The sequence below is a fragment of the Diachasmimorpha longicaudata genome, chromosome 2, assembly GCF_034640455.1.
Source record: "Diachasmimorpha longicaudata isolate KC_UGA_2023 chromosome 2, iyDiaLong2, whole genome shotgun sequence".
Classification (NCBI taxonomy): domain Eukaryota; kingdom Metazoa; phylum Arthropoda; class Insecta; order Hymenoptera; family Braconidae; genus Diachasmimorpha; species Diachasmimorpha longicaudata.
The window spans coordinates 12,443,322-12,470,543 of NC_087226.1; the positions used below are offsets into that span (position 1 = coordinate 12,443,322).

General features: G+C 41.0%; 1 protein-coding gene, 1 long non-coding RNA gene and 1 other non-coding gene across 4 annotated transcripts in view; 1 reads left to right on the plus strand and 2 right to left on the minus strand.

The window, feature by feature from the left end:
• Positions 1 to 20,560, plus strand: part of LOC135170726 (mucin-2) — a 32,745-nt gene extending 12,185 nt beyond the window's left edge. The window contains exons 2-7 of one of the 2 annotated variants that reach the window (XM_064136773.1): positions 3,223 to 3,277; positions 9,835 to 9,872; positions 15,181 to 15,334; positions 15,424 to 15,471; positions 15,626 to 15,738; positions 15,811 to 20,560. In XM_064136773.1, the coding sequence (XP_063992843.1) occupies positions 3,250 to 3,277; positions 9,835 to 9,872; positions 15,181 to 15,334; positions 15,424 to 15,471; positions 15,626 to 15,738; positions 15,811 to 20,007 (4,578 nt within the window). In that variant the 5' untranslated portion in view covers positions 3,223 to 3,249 and the 3' untranslated portion in view covers positions 20,008 to 20,560. The remainder of the gene's footprint in view (positions 1 to 3,222; positions 3,278 to 9,834; positions 9,873 to 15,180; positions 15,335 to 15,423; positions 15,472 to 15,625; positions 15,739 to 15,810) is intronic. The other variant, XM_064136783.1, reaches the window with a different exon arrangement.
• Positions 2,723 to 2,795, minus strand: Trnaf-gaa (transfer RNA phenylalanine (anticodon GAA)). Its single transcript has one exon. It is a non-coding gene; the product is annotated as a tRNA-Phe (tRNA).
• LOC135170738 (uncharacterized) lies at positions 13,390 to 21,514 on the minus strand. The gene is made up of 4 exons (XR_010300427.1): positions 21,415 to 21,514; positions 14,638 to 14,781; positions 13,817 to 14,039; positions 13,390 to 13,747 (listed from the first exon to the last, which is right to left on the minus strand). It is a non-coding gene; the product is annotated as an uncharacterized LOC135170738 (long non-coding RNA).
• Positions 21,515 to 27,222: the final 5,708 nt, after the last annotated feature.

Genomic DNA, 27,222 nt, shown 5'->3' on the forward strand with positions numbered 1-27,222 from the left:
GGGATTCAGATGTTTCCCAACGAATCGCTAATTATCCCCCTTTGAGCAGTGAATTTTGCAAGAGTCATCAATTAGCGATCAATTGGGAATTATTATTGAATTATTATTATTGCACTTGGTGCATCCCATTGGTGACCTCGCTGGGGTAATGTACAGTTCCTTTTCTCCATTCTTCCATTTCTAAAATGTTGGGAAACATTTTAGAATGGATAACTGCATTCAGACACTTAGAGAGGACTTTTTCATGAACATTATTCTGAAAAGTTTTGGTAAATTAATTTTTATTTAAGCGTTTCAGCTTTTTTCAAGCACTATGATGATATTTGTCTTAGTTTATGTGGCCGATTAACGTCGTCGGAAGAGCGAGGAAGGAATATTTGAATCATTGACATTCAATTCCGGGTAAACAATCACCACTTGTGGACAAGTTGCCTCTAGCCCTCTGCAAATATCCGGTTTATCGCGACGAGAGTCGTCTTGACTGCCACGGGGATGGCTCTATGCACGACTACTTGAACTCGACCGACTGTTGAATATTTAATTGGCATGAAGATGGGTATACTTCTGGGGTGAGTGCACGGGAAAGTTCAACGGAATTCTCACCGAGGTGCGACAGGGAAACTGGTTCATAACACTGTTTACGGTTTTTAAATCACTGAAAAAACTAGTGTCTTCGGGGCATCTTTAGACGAAGAGAAATTTTTCATAAAAAATATGCTACGGTTCTATAATATCGTATCGTGAGTCATCGTTTCCTCATTTTTCTATTCCGAAATTTAGTGGAAATTGATATTCAACTTAGCATGTGTATATTTTTAAAAATAATTCATAATTAAAAATCATGACGTGGTCAGATTTCACCGAAAATTCAATGAGATTATAAATTTTCAAATTGCATTGAGATGAAAGTTGAGTTTTAGTGTGAACAATTCTTTTAAGGATATTTTTAGAGGGACAGACAAAAAATGTGACAACTTGAATGAGTTGAAGTCAAGAAGTTTTATAGTAAAAAGCATTTTCATTATAAATGTAGCATTTTTAATTCTCATTAGCTCAGTCTATAATGTATGTGCTTGTTAGAGAAATATGCATTTCCCCTTCCGGGAATACCAGTAAAACTGTTGATTGACGAGGAGAAAATTCAATCATAAAAAATGTCTCAAAGGAATCCCCGATGAATATTTCATGCCAACTCCCTGTGGATGGGCTTCACTCATTGAAAATTAATAAATTTGATCAGATGAATTTCACATTTTCCATCAACTTGATTTTTGCTCGAAATTCATTGACCTTTCCCCGCAACATTGAACGACCAATGACATTGTTACTGTGATTTCAAAAAATTTCTAACAGCCCTCCGGGCAGAATTTTTTTCTCCCATCACATTAAAAGCGTAATCCGACTAATGCTGATGATTCATGACTTTCGATCAATGGTTATCGATGATTTATGGGACAGTCCGTATCTACAGTATCTCAGGAGATATTTCATCTCCTGAAATACATCTCCATCGGTCTGATTTTTTCATACCTCATTCCAGTGACAGCAAGTGGTGAAACATTTTGTCGTGTTTATTGCTCATCGTTTGAAAGTTGGGCTCATCTACTGCGATGATAGTCTGTCCTCCTGTCTGGCGAACCGCAGGCATCCTGGGCTCCACGATGAGTGTGTGAGAAAACAATGTTTTTTTTATCCCCACCAACCGCCCATCATCACATCTCCTCTGTCTGAAGTAAAAGCGTGAGAAGGAGGACAATAACTAGGATTTCGTAGTTCATCCAAAATCGAATCGAAAAATTCGGAGGGACTTCTTTGTTCTCTCAGACTCCCTGAGAGGGAGGAAAAAAATCAGGAAAAATTACGGAGCAGGAAAATATAATACTAAAGGCTCCGGAAACAGGTTCCGTACGATCAGAAATAATCCCGATTTGTTAAAATATTTTTTACCACAAATGTCGCAAAAAGGTTCGTAATGCTTCCTATTTTTTTTCCTTCATTTCCCGCCCCACTCCTTCCACAAAAAACCTGTTTCCGTCTCTTGTTACGGGAACTATGCATGCGTTTTCAATCCACAAAACGTTCTGAAGAGGATTAATGCTCTGGTTTTCATTAAAATTTTTCGAATCGTGAAATTTGTTTTACTGGTTTGAATTCCATTGCATGGGGTTTTCAAGCTCAACTATTTTTCCATTGATTTTTCCATCACTCGATTATCGTAATTATTCATCCAATTCATGGATTGTACACGTAATCCCCACCGATTCTCATGTTTCGGATGAATAATTGAATTTGACTGAACTCACTGTGTAATCCGATGAGGAATTTCATTCGCAAAAAAATCGCTGTTATCATTGACGAGAGTTCACTTTGATTGATGATTTTTACCTCGTCAATATCCTGTATTACACTGAATGGCAATGAGATCGACTGGTATCAAATCAATTATTTTCAACAGCCTATAGGGAGAATGTATTTTACACAGAGGGAATTTTTTTAATCAGCATAACTATAAGAATAATAATTCGTGGTTTATAGTAAGCATAAGAAAAATTCACATTATACTCAATAAAATTTAGGGGACTGCCATTATATTGAGTAGCAGAAAATATACGTGGCATTATTAGATGTGATGGAAACATTTATTTCTTTGTTGGTACTAACAACTTGTTTTATTTCGGTATAGGGATTGAAGAATTAATTTTTCAAAGAAAAAAAAATTGATTGCCGAAACCCGGGATTGAACCGGGGACATTTAGATCTTCAGTCTAACGCTCTCCCAGCTGAGCTATTTCGGCGTTAGGGAAGAATGCTGGTATGTGCGTTATCAGCCTCGGGTACCGAAAAAAAAGATTATTTTACATTTCGCAACATTGACGATTGAGGTTATTTAACATAATTTTAAAATATCTAATGGATGCTGTTCTGAAAGACAATAGAACTGTCTATGAAATTCCATTTTATTTCTAACAATAAACATAAAAATTCTTGCCAATTGGTAATGTAGAAAATTCCGCATTAATATCTCAACTTCTCGGCTTTAAAGCCGGTCCGACCCCGCGGGGGAATTACCTACTTTATTCGGCCTGTTAATGTTCACAAGTTGAATATAGACCAGTCATTAATATTGGAAAGAGCCTTACCGAAATTAATTCCATTCGTACAATCGTCAATTGAGATTCGGTGAATTTGGGGCTGAGTATAATGGTTTCATTATGATTTCAGGAGGCGAAGTCGAGGAATTTTGACGCTATGGGTCTGCAGACAGTGCTGTGGCTATGTAAGTACAATCTCCGCTAACATAATTCATTTGTCACCGGACGTTCAACATTTAAAATGGTTCTGAAATCGAATGATAATTTCAATCGCGAAGGCACCAGCCAAATTGTCTATCGAAAATCGATGATTGATCCAAATTATTCATCGATTCAATAGCCACAAAAGGGAAGGCTATTGTGACATACAAATATCGCTTCAATGTTAATGTTTTTGATGGAAAAAAAATTAAGATCATAAACAACATCTCGAAAATAAATTCGAAAGTAAATGAAAAAAAAACATTCAACGGTATTTGAATCAACTTCGGGTAAACCATTATTGTCTCTCTAATTCGAAAATTTTCATGACGAAATTCTTTGGAATTACCTGTCAAGTAATTAAACCCCGGAAATAATTAATAAGGTTAAATGACCAGATGACAAAAGGATTAGACAATCTGGTTACTTTATCCGTATCACTCTCTCCATTATATCATTCCCACGTGAAAACAGCTATCTCTTCCCAAGACAATATCCTACCAATTTGTTAAAAAACAATCAGTTATTAATCCCCAACAGACGTAAACTAAAAATATTTAAAATTCGGCGGAGTGCACATCAGATTCAAGGGCGAGATTGTTCCATTGAATAATCGTTATCACATTCGAGTATATGTATACCCCCCGGCAAATGAATGGAATTCGGGCCTACATACAATCACACCATAAACCGTGACGACCACGACCTCGATGAAAGCGTCTAAGAACGGCCTCGCCCGGCGCACAATGAAGAAATCCCCTTGCCATTGTTTTCCAATTCCCCATTTTTTAATTCCCCCACGGCATTATGATAAACACATCACAATATTTTACCACCGATTACCTCACACTCATCGACGTAAACGCTGGAAAAAATTCATTAAGACCAACTTCTCCGAAAATCTCCAAAACCAGCGAAACAATAAGGATAAAAAAAATGTTTATGGATAGTCGTAAATAATAAATAAACGTCGTGAGAGGACGATGTGTCAGTGACATTAAGTAGTTACCTCGCATTGCCTCAGGATTCTCTTAATCATTCTGCTAAAGGTCCTCGTCCTCTTGAGAATGAAAAATGAAAAAAAAAAAAATCTCTCATTACATCGGTATTCATTAACGGTCATTCAGGATTCTGTTTACTCGGTCAGTGACACGGACAGCGCGTGTAACCTGGTGATCAGTTGTGCTCTTAAGACCTTTTAACGATTACGTCATTGCAGCATCCTTCCATTCCTTCACCCCCCTTCCCCACCCCCTCGACCAATTGAAATAACAAACAGCCTTGGAATTTACCGGTCGATACGTCGATTAAATACTCCGGTGATATCCTCACCGCTTCCTGTTTTATCAGCCCCCGCTGATCACTCCAAAGCCCTCGGTCATCTGCCTCAATCTCATCTGGAGTTGATGTCCTGTCACTTCGTGGGAGAGTGCTGGGCACTTGAGGCAAACAGCCCCGGGAAAAAGTCAAGGATAGGTGGATATCGGTGAATGGTGGGTGGGAGGAGGGAGAGGGGAGGATGATGAGTAACCTCGGAGAGTGGGGTCGATGGATAAAGCGAGACTCTGTCGATTTATGACCCTATCGTATGACTGTACCGATACTTCGAGATGGGTTGAGCCGTGAGTCAGGTGTTTTTACGCGCATATCGACGATCGCGGTGGGATGCGCGCAATATAAAAGTGTAATGGCCGTGTTGATCTTTATTAATGGAAGGGGAAGGGGGAAATGTCAGGTTGAGCTGGGGGAGATGATGATCGGCACTGGGAGCGAGGAGTTTCGCGATGGGCTTTCGGGTAATTTCAAGTGGCTCAATTGCAGTCGATTTTTTTTATGATGGACCGGAATTTGTGATGGGATTTATGGCTGCGTATGTATTGAGAATCATGATGAGAGTGATGTACACAGGTGAATTTATGGGTGGGAAGATTCAGGGCAGGTGCAGGTTTGATAATGGATCGAGGTGCTACAGCGGAGGTACAGCAGGCGATGCCTCCAACGATTGCGGGGGAAAAATAGTGTATGAATTTCACACACGTTTTGCAGACTTTTTTACTTTATTTAATTATCCAGGAAAGCAATTTCCAAGATATACAAAGGTGTCTGTAGGATTAACTATGAAAATTATTCGAAGGCCGTACTTGAGCGGTACCTACACTACTTCCGACAGACGTGAAAGCGCGTTCGGAATGACTTTCCGAATTTCCGTCACACGAAAAATTCTCCGTCAATCTGGATTTTATGTAAAACAAAATTTGAATGAAATCTCCAATCTTGAAAAGGTTTCTTTCGAGAGAGAGAGAGAGAAAAAAAAATCTCCAAGTAATTGGATATCCTTAGCCCTGTAATCCGAAAAGCTTCAACTCCCATAAAAAGTCTGTCCCACGGGGTTCAAGAAGAATCATCACTGCCTCCATTTAATTCCCCCTTCCAATCAATGAGCCACCGTCTTATTGTCCATAATCCGTTCAGCAAATTTACTTGAAATATTTTGACAGAAATTTTTCAACCCCTCTTTCACTATTCTCCAGCTGAAGCGAATCGACATTTTTATGCATATCCAATGAATATGGAAATTGAAAAATGCGAGACTAGTGCAATAGTATAAAGGCCATGGTAGCCGCAATCTCCCTCTTCCTCTTCACTCTACGTTGAAATATCGAATTGATACGAAAGTTTCGCCATTTCAATTTGCGAAGTGCCGCACTGTACGAGGCCGAGTGTCGGAATCTCGTTCAACGACACTTTTTCATTTTATTTTTAGTTTTATACCCGTAGACGTCCATCTGATGGATATTTTTATTTCACCCCACCTTCTCTCCCTCTCCTTCGCTCGTTTTTTTTTTCTTTATTTTCGTTATCCACTTCCTCCGTCGGGGGAGATCCTATTACTCCAGTTCCGATCTTGTCCGATAGGATCTAAAGGAGTTGCAGTAGAGAAAAAGCCAAGTTTTATCTCCATTTCCCGAGGCTTTACCATTTGCGATGAAATTGCTTTTCCACCGTGTGTCTCTCTAATTCACTCAGTTTTTTCGATTTAACTTCTTGTTCTGGAGAACATCTCTCACTCATCGAGATACCATCGGTTTTATCCCCTGTCCGCCCGGAGAATGGGCCACGGATTACGGTGGGTTTTACATGTGGAGCGTTAATCATAACTCGCGATAGGAAGGGTTCAGGCTCAAGGTCACGCCAGATACGTGACAGCACGCATTACAACTTATTTAAATACATAAATTAAATAGTACTTTAATTACTATTACGTTTTCCATTCTTCTCGGCAAATGTGACGAGCTTGCGGAACATTTCCGATTAGAATATGAGAATTTTACAGTCTGCGCCTCGTTTCCGGTGTCGAGCACCAGATTTTTTTCCCCCCAACTTGTCTCTCAGTAAAATCCGTTCCTTCGATATTCTCACGTAAATATGCGGTTGACGGCCAAACGGAAGGAAGAACAAACGTGCGTGAGGCTATCGTCGATGGACGGGAATGTCTGCTAACAAATGAATTCAATTTATCACGGAAATCTCGGAGAGGCATCCTCACTCAACTCGCTAAATGAAAATAAGTACAACGAAAACTGTACTGTGTCGGAGCTCGCGTCACGACGCTCGTAAATATTCCACGAGTAATGGCATCTGGAAGGAGTTAATTATCAAATCCGATGCAACGCTCTGGAGATAGATATTTTGCGTGTGTGGGGTTTCAGTTCACTGTCGTCGCTGGATTTCCGGTTTCCATCGCACACTTCCGTCGAATGATTCATTTGTTTATTCTACTACATCTAGTATTATCTCGGACTTTGTTCCCATAAAGTTGAGCCGGGCCATTGAGTTTGCGGACGGTTAATAACTCTTGGTTCGTTGATAAGTAAAAATTATATTGAATGGGAGAATTACTTAATTCCATTGTGAATAAATTATGAAATATATTTTGTGCCATGGGAAGTGGAAATTTAACGTTTGGAAATTGGTAATTTATTTTCCGGACGGTATTCTATGGAGAATTTAGTCACAAGCTTGTCGGTGGTGGAAAAAATTTTAAAAATCATTGTTAAAAGTAAAATTGCTGTTCGATTTAGTTCCAATTCAATTATAGCTCACCTCGATATTAAACTTCGCTATGTAAAGCGGTCATTGTTCGTTCCAGAATCCTTCCAGAAACTTGGCTGCCACCAAAACCGCGGATACCAGTAGCATAATAAACTCTGAATACCATCACGTACCTGGTGCCCGCGGATACCGGCCGGGAGAGAACATGCATCCCAGAAATACCGGCCGTTTTTCCTGTATTTATACGGTCTATCGCGAAACCCTCACCGTTTCCGCATGAATAAAATCGCATACATGTGTTGCTGAGAAATTTTGAAATCCCTCGGGGTATTTTTGCCGGAGCAAAAGAATACAAGGGGAAGATGTGCGTTTCATAGAAATTTATGAGGGATCACGTGCCATTTTGACGGATATTCCCATTCTTTCAGTGTCTGAGGGAACAAATTGAAAAGGACCCGAGGTTCCCCAAAATTATCTACACGATCAGGAAGTTTTCGCAAAATTATTACTAATATATAATCATTACTCGGTTGAACGGTAAATTTTAGTGCTTGGCGAGTATGGAGCTTAAGCTCTCGTATTACAAATCACTATTTTCCCATAGTAAAAATATTTTTATAGACTCTCCACATATGGAGATGCCAATTTTCAGTCCATTCATTACTTAACTCCGGAATTTATATACTCAGTCCATCGACAAAGAAAACTGTGAAAACGAGAGATTCATTATGTGAACTTTTTATGAGCCCATAGTGGAAATTCAAAGTTCAAATTTCACTATTAAAATAGATGCTCAATTAAACATGACATGGCCATCACATCATTAATTACCCTGAATAACTACGGAATTTCATAATCTAAAATTCGAAATTTAATGGGACAATCAACGGAAACTGTGGGCCAGTGAAATTGTCATCTTCCCTTTCTCCCATAAATCAGAAAATTTCAGCACTTTTCCTGCTTAAATCGAATCTAATGTGACTCCTCCCAAAGTTACTGCTCAACTTTGCGGAAAATTTGAATTTTTTTTACCCTTAAACTAGATTCTGATTTGAGAATGATTTTTCCCCAGGTGGCAAGTCATTGAAATTCGATCGTTAATCCAAAAGAACAGTAGCGTGAGAGAGGGGGTGGGGGAGGAAGTACGGAGGAACAGTGAAGAACAAAATGATTATGATGCATGCAAATACACACGTAACACACGTCAGATATGAAAACTTTCTATTTCATCTCGTCGGCGTCTCATGCGTCTGTAATAAACCTACATCAGCGTCTCGCGTAAATACCCTTTTTTCTCCCTTTCCCTCTCATTATCTCACCGGTGTTACACGTGCCAGACGAATCATATTTTCTTGTTTACGAGTTTCAGATGAAATAAGAATGGCTGGAGAGTAAAGTTCCTCGTAATTATCTCGCTCACTGATAAATTTCTAGTACCAATTATCGTTTTCAGAGGCTGTAAATGTTTTACCCAGTTTTCCTTTGATTAATAGTGGAATAACATCGCACTGAAGTGGATGTTTGGAAATTTCCAAGTTTCTTAGAGAGTCATTGGGGTAATAAAAATATATGTGCAATATATTTTTTTATATTTCAAGCTTTTGTAAACTTGGAAAGAAAATTATTTGCCATTTGAACATGAATTTTCTAAAAAGGGATGAGGCTCCTTTTTTGGTTGGCATTTGCAGTTTTCGGACATTTCAGCGTTTATCAGGGCCTGAGGGAGTTGCACAGAATTCAGGATTGGGGGAGGGGGAGGAATCGCGTGGTTTGAATGTGATTATAGGGTTCGAGAATGCGGGGTGGAACGTTGCGGGTGGCACGTGCTTCCAATCACGTGTTGAAAGCTTCTTGGGAGCTTGAGTGCCTTGGCATTTGCTCGTAAATGTTGTTGTTAGGTCTTCGGGGGGAGGGGGTGGGTGCAGTAAAGTTTAATGACATTAGGGAATTTCTTTGGATGTTAGAGTGGTCTAATGATAAAAGTTGGATCTAATTAGTTTCTTGATTCTGTACGGAAAGATATACCCAGTGAACATTATGGAATTATTCATTGGGGGGAAATTTTTTTGATTTAGGAATTCTAAAGTGCCACCCTACCCTTTTCATATTCCGAGGATATTCGCCAAAAACTACTCGACAGGAATGATTTATTTGACCCAGCTTACCACTTCGCTAGAGAATTTCCTTTTCAATGAATGTGAAGTTTACAATCTGTACTCACATTCGTTGACAACGAAGTTTAGCCCGGGTGATCTATCATAGAAGTCGAGTTTGACGCACGATTTATTGCACGCGCGATAAATTCGACTTTTTGTACGACGCGACAGGAAAAAGTTGTTTTGTATTTCATAGTATTCCATTCAGACCTCTCAAAATTTCGCAATACAACCCACCCTTAATGCTGAGGATAATTATTTCGTTAGAAAAATTCCTCTCGGTAGATAATTAATTGAAAAAATTATTTAACTTAATGTTTTTTTCGTTACAGGTATCGCAGTCAGTCTGAGGTCAGCCAATTGTGTGAAGGTGAGAAACCGTTCCATTACGATCTTTGATTTCTTCAAAAAGCCTATGTTTTTACGAACTAAATTTTCATCATTGACTGGAGTATTTCAGACATTTGGGTCTGTTTTAATATATCAAAATCTAATTTCATATGGACAACTTTTGAGGTGCAATAACACAGAGTTAGAAGGGACGTTGAAACTTTGCAGGACTAATACAATTACGAGAACTAGCTTCCACGTAATTTCGAGATATTCTCTGGCAACTTGATACTAGGTATCATTGGATGAATAAATTCACGTGATTCTCGGTGTAATCTGAATTTCAAAGTTACAACGCGCATCCAAATCACGGATATCACTATTTCTTGGTAAGGGGGTGAATCAGAATTTATGAATTGCTTGCATTATTCAGGAGGTGGTCAGAACTTTGTTAGCATAATTAACTCGGACATTTTCTCTGCTCCGTTGGGAGAATTAATGAGTTCAATCGAATGCTCTTAGCACTTATCGGTGTCCAGGCTCGAGGTTGGAGACTGGGGGGAAAATATTACCTGAGCATTGGATCTAAAGAACGCTTTTATGGTTATATGAGTGCTTTCCCGTGTCGAGGGACTGAGGGGGTGCAGCATCAAGTGACAACATGACTTCACAATGCACTTCATTGTATTCCGAGACACGCGGAGAGAAAAATTCTGTAAAAATTACCAGAAAATCTATAAATATCTGAACTGTGTCGTCTCAAGAAATTACCATCTGCTAATTTTTCTTCCCGAAACCCAAAAAATACAAAGAGCACAATTCACAAAGCCTAGGACTGAATTTTACTGCTTCATCCCTCGGTTTTTCAGTCGAGTAATTAATTTTTTCATAACTCTTTCTTTTGCGCATGGACAAACATCGATACACGATGGAATAGATCGTAAACTATCCTATTATACCATAAAAATATCCAGCAATGAAATAACGCTGAGGGGGGCGGCAACGTCCGCCAGTTTCCACTGGCCATACCAATGGAGATATTTACCTTATCTCTTGTACAGAAGCGTCGAGCTTCCGGTGGTGCTGCGAAGCATCAGATTGGCAAAACAATGGGGGGATTCTCGAGTGTAGTTCTCGAGTGACGTAACGGAGTATTATATGCCTCTTCACCGAGAGCCAGTGAAATTCTTCGTCCGAGCAACTGATCGTCGTCGTAACGGCTTTTGTGACGAGAAGAAAAGCAGGGACTTCCGAAAATTCCGTGTTAATAGGAATATCATGACTCCAACATCTGATCTTGGAAAAAGCTCTTCTTCTTTGGAATGAATGAGGTTCACGATTATGATTATTACATCGGTCCCTGATTTTCTAGATTTCTAAATATTGCTTTTATAAAAATTCTTTTCTTTCCATGTAACAAAAATTTATATTCCTTTCGTGCAGGGAGATAGAGAAGAGAAGTCTTTTGACACAATAAGGGACAATCGAGTGTAATGTCGTTGAATCCTGGGTGCGGGAGACGCAAACGATCGAAGGACACAATAGCGTAACGGCCAACTCGAGCGTTACGAGCGTTACGGAACAATACGCGTAGATACACGTGAGAGAAATGTCCGTAAATACACGCGATAGAACGTCGGTGGATGCCAGTACAAGTGGAGTAGAGAAAGATACCTTGACGGAGCAACAGAGAGAGCGAGAGAGGGAGACGGGGTGAAAAGGGTTTCTCCCTCGGAGTGTAAAAAATTCTGAGACAGATGTACGGATGCACGGTGAGGTGAACGAAAGAGTGGCACAGGATGTTGGGTGAACAGAGGTTGCAATGTTGTTTACGGGACAATGTCTGGGACGAAGAAACTGTAACGGAGCTTTCTCGCTTCTGCATTCACAACTAGACGTGAAAGAATCAAGGCGCAAAATTACGAGGGACAACTTTACGGTGAAAATTCACTCGGGGTTTATCGTTTTAACGTCAACGATTCGTCTTGTCTGACAGATAAGCACTACTTCGCTTTCACAGGGTGTCTTTCTGTCTGCTCATCTGCCTCATCATTCAGACATCTTTGGAAGAATCACTTAAGAATTATTTCGTAGAGCTTTTTACGAGCCAAACGCGTTTGAAAAGACAAAGTCTTCAGCAAACCATTTATTTTGGGACTGACGATCTTTCTTTTAACTGGAAAAATAACTGGAGGGGTGGGGGGGGTAAATATTTTGAAGAATAAACATGATGGTAGATGCATTCTGATGTTTGAACGTGACTTTTATCTTGGTATCTTCAAAACACGTATAAATGATTGATGAAGGGAAATAGTGGCTCTCTCTATGTAGCTGGAGTATAAAGGAGCTTTAGGCAGTGAACTTGCACGAATTCCGTTGGCCGAAGGTTTTCTACGACTCGAATAAACTTCCAGCCGAGTATAACACAGACGACGTGTCTCCATTCCAGTTTCATTCTCCCCTTACCCTTTACCCTTCTGGGGTCGTTCTCCAGCGGGTGCATTACATCGACGCTTCCCCCCGGGGGATGTTGAACCGGATGTTATTCAACCCACGATTTTTGCGCAACCGTGCGCTCAACTAAACCTCTATCTATTCGATTCCACTCGACGTATTTTCAACCCTTCATCCGCTCCGTAGACGCCTTTTCCATCGGGTTTTCTTCATATTTTAGGTACACGCGGCAACAGCCGTGACGGTATCGATTTAACGATCGTTTAACGGGAAATTTCATGGGAGGAGATAAACTCCTGCGTGTTGCGAGATCTATTTTGCAGTGTGTAACCTATCATCATACTTGCGGTATTAATTTTCAATGAATTTGATCCGAGTGGCTTCTGAGGTTTCAGGGGCATTGATTTCCGCATATCAGTGTGAATGGAAAAACTGATTTATTCACTTGCAGGGTCAGCCAGACTACGGGGCTTCTGAATAATTATTCAATTTCAATTGTCGCTGGAAGATTGTGGCCTTGGGAAAGCTCTACAGATGTTTAGAAAGCTCTTGAAAGATATCCCAAAGTCTGAAATTTAGCCGCATGGCCAGTTTTCCCTTCATTAATACCGAATATTATGCGAAATATATTGACGTGTAAATTTTGAGGCAGTTGCCATTTCCCCGCAAGCTCGTTGAAATATAGGGACTGTGCTCCGAGGGCATGAAACCCTGTGAAACTTACTCTCTCCTTTGAATATCAAACGAATTCACATGAAAAGGTAACACTGAAAGGGATTTAATTCGACTGAAATAATTCAATTTTCTCGTTTCGCCAATGCAGTAAAATTTTCATACGTTGGAATAAAATTTTTATTTTTCAACGACGAACTGCAGTTCCATTTCCACGCCGTTAGGTCGTGGATTTCATAATTAAAACTGATGAGAGCATTTTTATTGGTCATTCTCCTCGGAGATAAAACTTTCATATCGGTTTTTATATTTTTGTAATTCTTCACTTTCTACCCGATGAACCCATCATTCTAGATTTATCCAATATTTATTTGATCTCGAGAATGTAATTATGATCTACACACCGTGTGATATTAATCCCCTTCGTCCGTCGGCTTTGATCATAAGAAGTGTACATTTCTCTCTGTATGCGATTTTTTTTATTTCTGCAACTTTATTACCACTGAGTGCTAATAAAAACAGCGACGGGGAGCATCTCCAGTGACTATATGGTGCCTCTGTGGAAGTACTTCTAGAGGCACAAGTCGTACATATCCTACTTTCACTAAGCGTCTCATCTTGTAATTGCAATGTGAATTTGTAGTGGGTATTCCAAAGTCGTTCTTGTATTTACACGTTATTTTGGAGTGCGATATTACTTGATAAATAAATAATTCATCATGACTGGCATTAAATTCTTCTTCATCAATTCATTTTCAGTCTCTGCTATCAGTTTTTGGAATTGTAAGTCTATTTGAACAAAATACTTTAAATTCAAAAATATCATGTCCTCAATTGAAAATTTATATTTCAACTAACTTGAAGAATAATGAACTTATAAATTCGGAGTAAGTCAGTCCAACATTCGGGGATGCATGGCAACGCACCTCTGCATTTTATGTTTATACCTTTCCCTCGTAAGTCCTTGAGACCCGACGTTGGTAAAACTAGAGCGAAACACGTTGCACCGGTAAAGGTCTGATCCTCTCTTGGCAAATGGCATCGCGTGCCTGGCTCCATTCGGATTACTCGTGTTTTCTACCTACAAGTAACATTAGAGTTGCAACGAGTGCTCGAGCGAGTGTGCATCCTAAAAAGACCCATAAATTTACTCAATATCAACGTCGATGTTTACGTCTTCAGGGGAAAAACATTGCTAAATCGGAAATTTTGCCAATCAATGAAATTATTTCATTCACAACTTTGAAAATTTAATTGAGAGTTCACCAATTAATTCACATTTATGATTCACACGACAGTCCCCAATGGTTAACCAGGCATTTTAATTAATTGCGACAATTAGTGTGATTGTAAATTGTAGAGTGTGGAAAATGTCACGGGAAATTTCTCCACAGTGCAATGGCACGGAATCTCACCATTGAATGAAAGTAACAGCGTAAATAGATCTTTTTATCTCCAAATAATGGTTTTGCTATTCAACTAATTAAGAATTGGGAATTTTAATGATTTTAAGGCGCTGTCCGTAGCATCAGAATACTCTTCAGATGATTTTCCTAAAAATTCCTAAAAGATATTTTAAAGACAGACGTTTTTGAACGCGGACTAAGTGATGTATTTAATTTCTCTTATTAATTATAAATGGCATAATGATTAATGAGAAATGACTCTTATGCATTTACCGGCAGAGATGAGTCTTCTTGCAGGACCTTCGTCTATAAATCACCGGGGGCTGGTGAGTCTTTTTCATGAAAGTGAAATTTTCATGTCGCTTTCTCTGGAGTTAACCGCACTTCCGGACCGGGGGATCCATCCATTGGGATTGACTGTTGAAACAATAGAAATCCTACAATTTCGATGGTAATGGGGCTGCAAAATTCTGGTGATTAGCCGGTTCGAAAGGGCGGGAATATATTTATTACCGCTTGATGACAGGAAAAAGGAGAAATGAGAACGAGGGGGCGTCAGTTCCGGGGGATGTATTGTTAAAAGGGAAGTACAGCGGGTGGTGGCTTCCGCGGGTAATGGTTATAAACGGGAGAGGGTGTATTTCCCTTTTTGCGTCGTAATGGGTTCATACAGCACAAAAAATCAAAAGCCCAAATTAAAATGGTTGGCGACTCCCATTGTGAAACGAAAGCCAAAGATGAATATATTTTTCACAATAAAGAGGGAGGATAGGGTCATATGAAAAAACATGCTCTCTCATAATGTTCAATTTCTAGGAATCGGGAGATGCCGAGCGTGCGAGATTACCGGAGCTCTTGACCGAGCTTGACCTTGCGAGTCTCGAAGCCTCGGAGGAGGACATAGATGCCCTGAAGAAGGTGGTAAAACGTCTGGCCCCGGCTAAAAACGGCGAGTACCAAGTATTCCAAGGTTGATAATCCCACCCCCTATTCCTGACCGCTCTAACTCCGCATCAAAATCTAACAGACCTTAATCTCTTTCACCCAAAATTGCCGCAGTATTCTTCGGAAATGAGGAGCTTCTCAAGGAGTGGCTGTCTGGAGCGGGTAGCTATACCACTAACAACCGTCATTATCACACGTTTCCACACTAAACAAGAGTAGATAGTGACCATAACACTGGGCATAAGGGTCCTTCGTCGCGTAACGAAGTGCCGCCCTAAATTGTTCAGTAGAATCTAATGACCAGTGGTAATTGCAGGCTTGGGTCAGCCGGGCGTGGACTTTCCAATGCTGACGACGATTCCAGCCACAGAATTCAGCTGTCGAGGGCTCAAAGGGGGGTACTACGCTGACTTGGAAACAAATTGTCAGGTAACAAACTCGATAAAAACTACCGGCAATCCATTATACACCGGACAAGACGATAATCTTTGGTAATTCCAGGTCTTCCACATCTGCGACAACGGCAGAAAGATCTCTTTCCTCTGTCCCAATGGCACGATTTTTCAACAGTCCCAGTTGATCTGCGACTGGTGGTTCAAGGTCGACTGTAGTAAATCAACAGAGTTGTACGAGCAAAGTGCGGAGCAACTGGCTCAGGAGGAACGCAAACGGGCCGATTTGAAACGGGTTAATTCCGAGTTTCACCGATCTGATAATAACTACCAGAATTCAAACTACGACGGCAAACAAAATGCTAGAACAAATCCCTATGGTCCGACGAAGAATCAATTGGACCAGCGATCTAGCGATCTGAAGTCACGAGCTTTCGATCCGAGTCAGATCTACAATCAAAATCGTGGAAATCAGTTCTCCCAGATAAACGATCTCGCCTCGAATCCCGCATTTTCCACATCACAAGAGCCAAATCTGAAGAATCAGGACAACTACACTCCACGCACCACGAACTATCAGAGCATCGACAGGCAGCAAAATCAGCTGATCGAGGAGCGCAGTGGAAAGCAGTTCTACGATCAAAGGGGCTCCAGCAAATACTCATCTCAAGTTGATAATTATCGGACAACTTCTGGAGTGCGGGATAATTCACGCAGTGGTAAAGCTCATCCTCTTCCTCGAGAGGAAGAGGGCATCACAAATCGTGCAACACCAGCTTACACGGAAACGACAACATTCCGTACGAGTACACCAGCTCCAATAAGGGAGTATCAGCAGCCAGCGGAGAGTGCAGCGTTTGCATCATCTCGGGGGAATCGATATAATAAGCCATACACCTCTAATCAATACAACAATTACTACAACCCAGCGACCAACACGCCGCCATCCCGAAGACCCACACAATCGCCAATAACGCCAAAGACCCGCCAAGAGACACCCCAGAGTATCCTGAAGCCAAAAGGAAAGATAGCGGACTACCCCTATCCAACATTCGCCCCAATTTACCGTCCCCGTACCACAACGTATGACTCAACAATTCCCACGACCACGCCTCCCTACACAAATACATACTACAATCGAGATCGCACAACCAATTGGGAGACAACGACAAATTTATACACTACCGGTCAAGATTACCGCACAACCACTGAAACAGTCTACCCAGATGACATCACAGGAACATATCAGGGGAGCCGGGTGACATCAACCGACTACACAGCAACCACACCAAATCCACCGGCTACCTACACCAACTCCGAGACGTATGATAACAGCGTTGATACACGAGATTATGCACGTACTACTTACACAACTAGAGCATCAACGAGCACCCAGAGATATTCAACTGGTAGTTCATCCAGTGGATTTACCAGTGGCAATACTATTACCAAGTCAGCTATCAACGATGTCACAGTGGATCAAAATTCTCTGAGTACTCATACCCAGGATGATAAACTTGCGCGAACTAAGACGACACCCTGGAAGAGTCTACCACGAACTTTCCAGAACTATCGGCAAAATAGTATAAGTCCATCAACGGAAAAGTACCGCACAACACAAGTTTCACCGCAGTCTCAAACTTCAAAAACTTCTCCACCCTACGACACCAGTATAACATATCAAAATGGCAAGGTCATGTCGACATTAGGACCCTATGTGCCATTTACCAAAAATTATGCATACACAACAACGACTACTACGACAACTCAACGGCCACCAGTTTACACAGCCACTGTACCAACATATAGTTCACCATCCTCGCAATATCGATCCAGTGGTAAAGCTGGAAGAATACAGTACCCAGCGTCAGTCAACCGTGTACGTGGCAGTTCGACGTACCTGCCTGACGTCAATTCAACTGTAAAACGTCCATCAGATTCTAAATCTCTGCTAGAACGTGAGCATGCATTCAATATGCTGGAATCACTGAAGGGTCTAGAGGGTACAATGCCGACCATTATTGGAAATACTAGCCGAAATGGATTGACTATTCCGCATTCTTCCAGCCCGGCTACCCTTCATTCTCTCGCGCTGTACTTTGCAACTGCCAGTGACGAGTTTGGTGGATCTGATAAACATGAGAACGACTCCTCCGAGACACATAAGACTCCATCACAAGGTAATGGGACTTCGAAAGTTGACCTTCCGACGTCAATTTTGACTGAACACACGATAAACTCCTATGCGGAGCTCTTCAACCTCAATAATGCCCTGGAGACGAGCCCCAATAGCACAGAAACTGACCAACAAAGTGGAGAGATCGATTCCAATGATGACCTAGACCTTCAGCAGAGTGAGGGTCCCGTGACAAGCTCGAAAAAATCAAACAGCACGAAATTGCGGGAACTCGCCCAGGTCTTCACTCATGCTTTGTCTGCATATCTCCAGGATCCTACGACCTTCAAGAAGATCCTTGCCGAGATCAGACCGACAGAGCCTCCAGCAGTCGAGAGTGGAGAAAGTTTCTCGACGACGACCTACATTCCCACAACATCCGAGGATTACCCATCAGTCACAAAGGAGAAGGATGAGGTCCTGGATTTCTCGGAGGACGTCACTGCACCGAGACGACCCATCCTCCAAACCACTACAGAAATACCAACGACACCAGACGACGCAGCTTTCGGTTATTACACGACGTCGGTAACGTCCGAGTCTCAATATTCAAGTACTCCCCCTCCCAGTACCCAGGATTATTTAAATCCCACGAACGATTTTGCCTCGGCTGTGAACCATGCCTTCGACTCATCTAACGGAATTCAGGGTTTCTCGGGTCCCAGTGGACCCACTTCCAACGACGCTCTCAACGATTATGAGAATTACTTTCCGGATACCAAACGTGGGAGTGACATTCAACGAAACTCCACCTACGAGCCCTACGGCAAGTACGTCAAGCCAGTGAATTCAGTGCCAATTGGCGATAATTACGTCTCCTCCTCGACCCCAGCTACCTACGAACAGACATTACCGCCGGAAAATCCAAGCGATGGTAACGTAATAACGTCTAATCAGAATTACCAAAGTTCCGGGGAGAATTTCGAAGAGCAGACGGAATTACCGGAGGCAACAACAACAGTTGAGCCATTTAGAATCCGTTATTACGATACAACGACGATGCGATCTGAAGATAGTAACGAGGAGTCACTGGTTACAGCTAACAGCATCTACTCAAGTTACAATAATTACAATCGTCTTAATAATGCACCTAATGATGTTAGTCGACCAAATGCCGCCTTGTCTCAAACTTCTGCTGATAAAGACGACGGTCTGAACAATCACTGGACGTCATCACCTACAGTGACACAGTTGTGGGAGAGCACAGTCTTCGTGGATCCGAAACGTATAAATCAGGGATTGACATCGGAGGGTGTCAATCAAACACCACGAACCGAGGGCTTTGGTAATGATCCCTCCGCCACAACGCATTCGTCAGTGACAGGAGCGTCTGAGCTTTTGGTGACGGATGCAACGGGCGATGTAACGCCGAGAAACGGTAACAGAGGATCGAATCCAACGACAACTTGGCAATGGAGCAACACTGATAACGACGCACCAACGGCATTTAGTCTATTGCCAAAGGTTTATTCGACTGAGCACACTGCAACGCCTGCGCCAATTTACACTACCAGGTCGAGTATAACGACAACGATAACATCGTCAGTTATTTCGACGAGTTCATTGCCCCAGCCAGGGTTCCCAGTTAAAGCTAGATTGAAGAATAATATTGTCAATGCTACGGAGAATGAAATTGTCAGGGCTAAGCAGATGTTCGGTGGTCTTAACGATACGAGTTCTGATGTCTTGATGAGAGTCATGAAGACTGCTGATCAGAATGCAACTGTCCGGCAGCTCGTTCTGCTGTTGATTAGCCACTGCACTGGACCCATGAACAAGAGCAGAGAAGAGGAGAAGCAGCAGCTGCTCAATGCTCTCCTCAGTATGCCGGTTAATCAGTTTACGTCGGAGGAATCACGGGACCTTGTCGAAGGCCTCACCAGGCTCAACATTCCCGATGACCTCGAGGCCAGCAGCACAACAGCCATTGTCACGTCGACTGAGCCCATCGTAACGACGTTCAGGAGCAAAAAGTTGAGGAGAATCAAATCTAATGAGGATGAATCATTCGCCGGAAGCAGGGGGAGTAGCGGAGGGAAGTCGGAGGGCGGTGAGGAGACTGCGGTGTCTGACGGAAGAGCGCTTGAACTACTGAGGTCACTCTACACTGTCGCTGCTAAGTGGGGTTGAATCCTTCTGGGACACCCGGATTTGCTCATGATTACATTCTTCGTATGAAGGAATTTTAATGATGTCGGTGGGTGGAGGCAGCATTCATACCGGTGGTGACGGTTGTGGCCAGCATCATCAATGTTACTATTATTAGATTTTTTAGGTTCTCTTAGGGGTTGAGTGCGTGAGGGGTCGGGAAATTGGGATCAAATTGTTGGTTATGCATGTTAAGTAGATAGTTATGTATTCTGATGCGAGAGGTTGTTCAGGATGTCTTTCGTGAGGTATAACTGAAGTGTGTGAGCAGCTTGCTAGGTAATTGGGGTAAATTCAATGGGCATCTTTTTATGAATTACGGTTTCCAAGTAGGAGATGTACTTAATTTCCTCGGCTCATGGTTTCTGAGGTTGTTCAGAGCTCGTATGGTAGGTTTTTGGGTGACATGGAGATGAGATGAAATAAGCTAGTGGTGGATTTCAGGGGTCTATCCATTATCTGTCGAGCTCGAGCTTGATGAGTTTATGTAAAATATGTTTGTACAGAGTGTGAATAAATAAATGTGGGTTTTGTTAATAAATTGTGTGCGTTGTTCACGTTAATTCACAACATTATTCCTAAGGCATTACGTCGTTTACAAAATTATAAATGATTGAATTGGTTAGTGGAGCCAAATGAATAATTTCAATAAATTTTAAATTTTTTAAGTTCAATAACGCGGAGATTATCTCCGACAAAAATTTATAAAAAATTCACCCCACTTAAAAAATCATATTCAATAAACAAATTTGTTGATTCTGGATTATTTGAATATCATGAAGAGGACGAGGCAGGGGGTTTCCGGGTTCTCGTAATTCCGAGTACCAGCTCATTAGTAAATTCGGCGGGTGTGAGGGATCACAGAGAGGAATCCTTGCACACTACTCGGGAGAATGTGGTAGAAAATCCGGGGAATTTTTGTATTTATGAGAGCATTAATGCGGGGGGCGATCTCCCTCCGATTCTCATATCTATCGCTCGTTTGGAATGTTTGAAATGTTGCTATTACAATTTTTGACATTTCTCTTGAATAACGTATTTATTGCCCTGGGAGAATTAATTGAATGTGCCCCAGGGCAGGGGAACGTTTGGAATGTCATGCGGAGGGTGGAGCTCATGGGGAAGGAGGCCGGTCAATTAGCCATGGCGATAATAGCAATAATATGTCCTATCAAGTAATGAATCATTTTATTTTATATGAATGAGCACACGTACGTGAGGATCGTGAATTCGGTGATTACTTAGTAATTATGATTGGCAATTCATTAGGATAAGAATCGATAGATGCGTGATACCGTGAGTTGCGACGAGAATGGCAATTTTCTCGTGTCATTTCATCGACGGTAACTGGTTATCACGATTTATTTATAACTAAATATTGTTACATACTTCTTCTTTTCACCTCTCAACTACTGCCATGTACAATCGTTCCGTTCTTACTCGTAATTCTTTTACCTGAATTTTCACTTCGCGGACGTGCCAATCCTTTTTCCATTTGAGCCATTAAAAAAATAGCAAATATTTCATTAGAAAAAAGTCAATCAACGGAAAATTCCTCTCACCTCCGTAACCCACTAAACAAAGCAATTCCACCGGGTAATTTACATTCCCCGAGAATTAATCATACTCGCAAAGATGGAAAGATGTCGCTGTACATTTAACGAGTCACGTTCTACACCTGACTCATCTCAGAATCTCGACATGGGATAAGACGCAAACTGACCTCCATCACTTACTCCACGTAAACATTAAATTGCCATGTGTGTAACAACTCCCGGACTCCCCGAAAGCGCGTGACACCAATGGCACTGGGCATGACCCCATTGCAATCGCACAATCATTACCTCAAATCCGCGATCTCGCTCAGTGTGTCTTCACCCCTCTCCCCTCGTCGTAATTGCGAAAATTTTGACCTTTCAACCATGAGTTCGGCCACTAGAGCGAAAAGACATAATTGCAGAAAAGAAACTGGTGAACGCGCTGCTACAGCGATGCGCCCTCTCTCGTATCTCGATCATAAACTTCTCATCTTTTTCCATTCTAAGTATTTTCACCAGCTCATTCCGACTTTTTACGCGATTAACATCAGACCTCGCAACCGCGAAACTCTTGCGTTCAGTGTATCATATCGTTGTGATTGATTGTCCCTGTGTCACGAAGACGTTTAGATGCATCTAGTCAGGGAATAAATATGAAAGAAAAAATGATCCTTTGTGCATCGGGAGAACTAACACTTTTTCGATGCTATCGCTACGAGAATTATGGGTCAAAATTAGACAAGAGCTCTTATTGTTTTGGGAAATAACGACGTGGTTTTTTGGCCTATTTAAAAAAAATTAAGCAATTAAACCTTGTTGTAATATGCATTAATATAAATTGTCCCTTCATACGTCATTCCTGGTTGTTTATTCAAACATTCTCTAGAACCTAGAATTTCGCTATTCTGTAATGCATATCCTGAGAATGCATGAGAAATCAATAAATATTCTCGCATTCTTCAGTCGAGTGCAGAAACGAATATTCACATTTTTACGTAACAATAAACCGCGGGGGAATGGATGATATTGAAGTGCGAGTAATTTTATGGCCCCTTTGGTGGAGAACATATGGAAATGTCAGGTAGAGACACACGTGTGCCTATCAGAGCCGGTAATTTCCTTAAATGAACTGTCACGGAGAGGATGTAATACTGCTGCGGTTTCGGCTGTGGCTGCGTTGATTGCGCAGTCCTTTGATTCATTCACGATGAAGGTATTCGATAGGGATACGCATGGGTTTGATCAATGGAGTCGATGCTACTGGTGGGTGTCATTCCCACAATTGAATCGAAAGTCTGGATGAGTTTAAAAAATTCTTCTGGTGTTGAATAATAAATATTGGCCATATCAAGCAAGAAAAATTGCAAACCCGAATGTAAAATGCAAAATCTGAATTAGCATATCAGTCCGGTCCGAATTACATCTGTGGAAACCGAGTTTTCATCTCCATTTCATCTAAAATGAGTCGACTTGCACCACCGGAGGGAGGACAGAATGAGTTGAAACTCGAGGATCGCTAATTTAACGATGGTACCCTCTGAACATAGTTGGTACGAAATACACGAGCTGGTTTCGCTTCGTTTCTCATGAATATTCAGACAAATGGTCTTCGGTCTCGTGTAAAATGGACCACTGATGAGACACTGAGACTTGATAAAACCTGGCTGGAAATATGCAGCAGTCCTCCAGTAATCTCCAACCGACCCATTCTGATTGTTGAAAGTTGCAGGGAATATCCTAAATGACAATCGGGGTTATCCAGTTGTAACAGTAATCAGTGGACAATTGCCTTCATCAGGTCATAATCAATATAGCTCTGCTAATAAATTAGAATTTTGCTGGCGAATGGAATTCCTTGGACGATGCATTTTTCATCGACTTCCATGATACTTTATTTGTTTTAATGATAGGAATCGATGGATTCGTTCTCGAAATTCTATAAATTCTTCATAACAATTAGACAGGATTTTATGATATTTCAAAAGACCTCACGAAATTTCACAAGATTTCAATCCCATCTGTACCCCACTTTTCATGAGTGATTACCCCCTGAGTGAGTGCAGATAATCATCTCTAAAAACAAACAGCCTTGACAGCCTTTCATAATTCTTTCCGTAAATTAATCGATTTTCGACAGGAAAAATTTGGAATTGCAATTAGTAATTTAATTACTGCAAGAACACTAAACTCAATTCATATAAAATTCATACGTCCGTCTTCCATCAGTAATCATGAAGGGAGAGAGGTCCAATTAACCGACGCAGGAAGAACTGTCATCGGAGGATGATCGATGCAATTGTCAGTGACGCAATGGAAGAGATGATGGTAATTTTTGTGGGCAAAAAATGTGTACAATTTTTTCCTCAGATGTAAAAGACTGAAGTTAACCATGTGTGGGCGGGTATACTATTGTTCGGCGATATAACTTTTGACTGGGATTTTTCACCGACACTCGTCGTTCGTTAATGTCAATGTGATCGCAATGAACGGGGTGAAGAATATTCCAGACAATGAGGTTTAACCTTTCTTCAAATATCAAATTTTTCCGTATTTTTGTATTGACGATGAGAAAAATCAGAAAATTATTGTACAATCAGAACAAAAAAAATTTTTTGTCTCATTGGAAGAAATCACGAAGATAATCAACACCACAATTTTTCTATCCGATTTCTCCAATCAATACGACTTAATTATGATGGAATATCTCCAAATATAAGAGAGATAGAACAATTTTCATCAGAACCTTTTTTGTAAAGGAAATTAATCACTAAAAAAAAGCTATTAACAAAAATTTCGCTATTTCCCTCCGATTTCGAAATATTTACTGAAAACCGAGCGCAAATAAACCTAGACTCTATTTAAATAATATCCAAAATGTGATGATTACCACACGCCAATAAATTCCATCGCTAATCAAATATGAAATGATGAATACTCATGATGATTTATTTTCCTCTCATACTCACTTTCTACTCTGCCGAACACTCTTATTTATAATTCCTCGTATTAACAAGTTTATGGTGATTAGAAGTCATCCCAGTGTGAGATGCATCAGCGTGCATAATACATTATCCCGAAGATACGAAGGAGATACTTTCTCCAGTGGGGCCACGATTGTGCCATGCCGCACGGATGAATCGTGCTCGTTAAGTACCGCGTGCTCTGCTCGTCTCCACATGAGCACGAGGTATTAAACGCGGAAATGTTGACTTAACAAGTGTCAAAACCGGAACGCCAGGGATTTCGATAGATTCCATCGACTCCAGCCATTGGAATTTTTAACCCGGCGATTTGCCGAGCGCACTATGCCTCCTGGATTTATTGAGTAGCGAGTCACTCGGAAGATATCCTATTACGTGAACAGGGACTTCTGCGGCTAGTAAATCCTACTGAGGTGGATGTGGCACGATCGACGCTCATAAATGTTCGCTGCAATGGGTGAAAAGCTTTCACGGTATCAACCGGTTCGAGATGTCGTCAAATTTATTGGATGAGTTTGCTTCATTTTCAATTCATATGCGGAAAGAAATATTTGATATACAAAAATGATATCTTCATTTTGATTTGAAAAATATTCCCTAGGTCAGGATAAATTTTATGTGAAGCACATTGTATGGTAATTTTTATCTTGATTGCAATAAAAAAATTCTAGGAAATATTCCTCAAAGAACAAATAAACGTAGACATTTCTAAAGCTCCAGTGACAAAGTTTTTTGAAATTCCAGTAAAACACTAACACGATGAAAGTTTCACCAACGTGTATCAGAAGTTGCAACGAAAAATATTAAAATCTACGAGAAAGAACAAAAAAGTGTAAGGCTTTAACAGAGAATTTCAAATGCATGAGCTCTCATTTTTTATGTACAAACAGAAGTCCATAAAGGTTGTAGTTTTTCATGAAGTATTATGGAAGAGCTTCTCGGCGGGCAACGTGCTGGACTCTTGAGTATAGGTGGAGTAACGCAAGATTTATTGCCCTGTAAATGACGGGAGCATCCCATTCGCGAGATGAAATATAACTCTCCAGGCTGGTTGGCATTATGAGGGCCGCTCTTCTGATGCGTTCTCATCTTCCACTTGTGTCCACTTTATACCGGTATATGGGGATTCTTGATGCCCGGGGGAGACGCCGATACGGACCGTAGTTGTCAACTTCCATTTGCTCGGCATATTTACCCTCTGTACAGACGGCTAGTAACGTCTGGAACCACTGGGGGACGTTTCAGAGAAATCGATTTGTCATCAGATGATTGCCAATCGTGAGATTATTCTTTTAACTTGGAAGTCGAAATAAAAATCGTAAAAAAACTCTGTAGCTGCGTTAAAAAAATGATAATAGATTTGATAAATCTCATGCGGTTGCTGAAGTATCCAGGTGGTCCAATAAAATCAACCGAGCAATTGCTCATTAGAATTCAATGAACCCCAGGCGTGAATCAGTGAACCCGGTCATTCGGGGGAATCCCAAAGTGAACAGAAGCTGTTGAACTGACCTTACTTGTTGTCTCGTCCGTGACAATGACGATGAGCGAGACTAACCGGTTGTCGATAAGTTTCTGCTCCCCCAGATCCCGAGCCAACATGTTTTACACGGATGTTAACACCGTTGACACAGTCGTGTAGTAAGATTTATGGTTGCTGCACAGCAACAAAAACATCTGAGAGAGAACGGAGGAGGCGCATTTTACAATTAACGATACAACAGCCCCTTCTAATTATTCATGACATATGCCATATGGCATTGGCATATCTTATGAAAATATTTATTTAAATTTATTGATGCTAAGTTGACACACCTGGCAAAAATAATATTTTCGCAGCGCAGACCTTTGGCTGAGATTCTCTTAAAAATTGATCAGTAACATCAATAACAACTTTGGAAATGATGATGGGTTCTCATTATAAATGCCAGATGAATCATCCAAACAAACTGAAAGATTGATCTAAACTTCAACATCACCATCGAATGATCCTTGGTCCGACAATAACAGGAATTGAAACGAGTTAACTTTTGATGGGTGGGTTCTATGTGGGTCAAGAAGACTCGTGCCGAGAGTGAATGCATAAAGTTCGAGGGAGATAATTGCCGGGTAAAGAGCGTCGTGAACTTTCGATCATATTGATTATTTGTCAGCTGTCCAAATGACTCGGCTATCACCTCTAAACGTCGATCAATTTTTATTCAAATGCCTGGATCTCGAGTGAGGGATGGGGATTGGCCTTACACGCTGCTGTAATTACACCAACTGCCGTTGCAACGTCCTCGCAAGGACGTTTCGATCATTCAGCGCGATAGATCATGGGGAGATTCATATCTCTGTGTGAATTTTAATCAGAATGAATGGAGCATCTCATGATTAGAGAAATAATCGGTGGAAGTCATGGGATTATCAATTATGTGGGTGATAGGTGATTAATCTCCATCACCTATTAATTAATCATTGATTTTGTTCGATGATTGGGTATGTAAATGAATTTCAATTCAGTTGTTCGTCAATGAATAGATCAAATCGATTTTTTTTCCTAATGTATTTTATAATGGGTTTACGAAAAAAAAATTTCCATTTTTACTAACCCGAAATAAACAATCAATAAAACGGGACAGCTGGAGATTATGTGCTATATTGCCACACGGAAGCTCATTGCTAATGTAACAGCA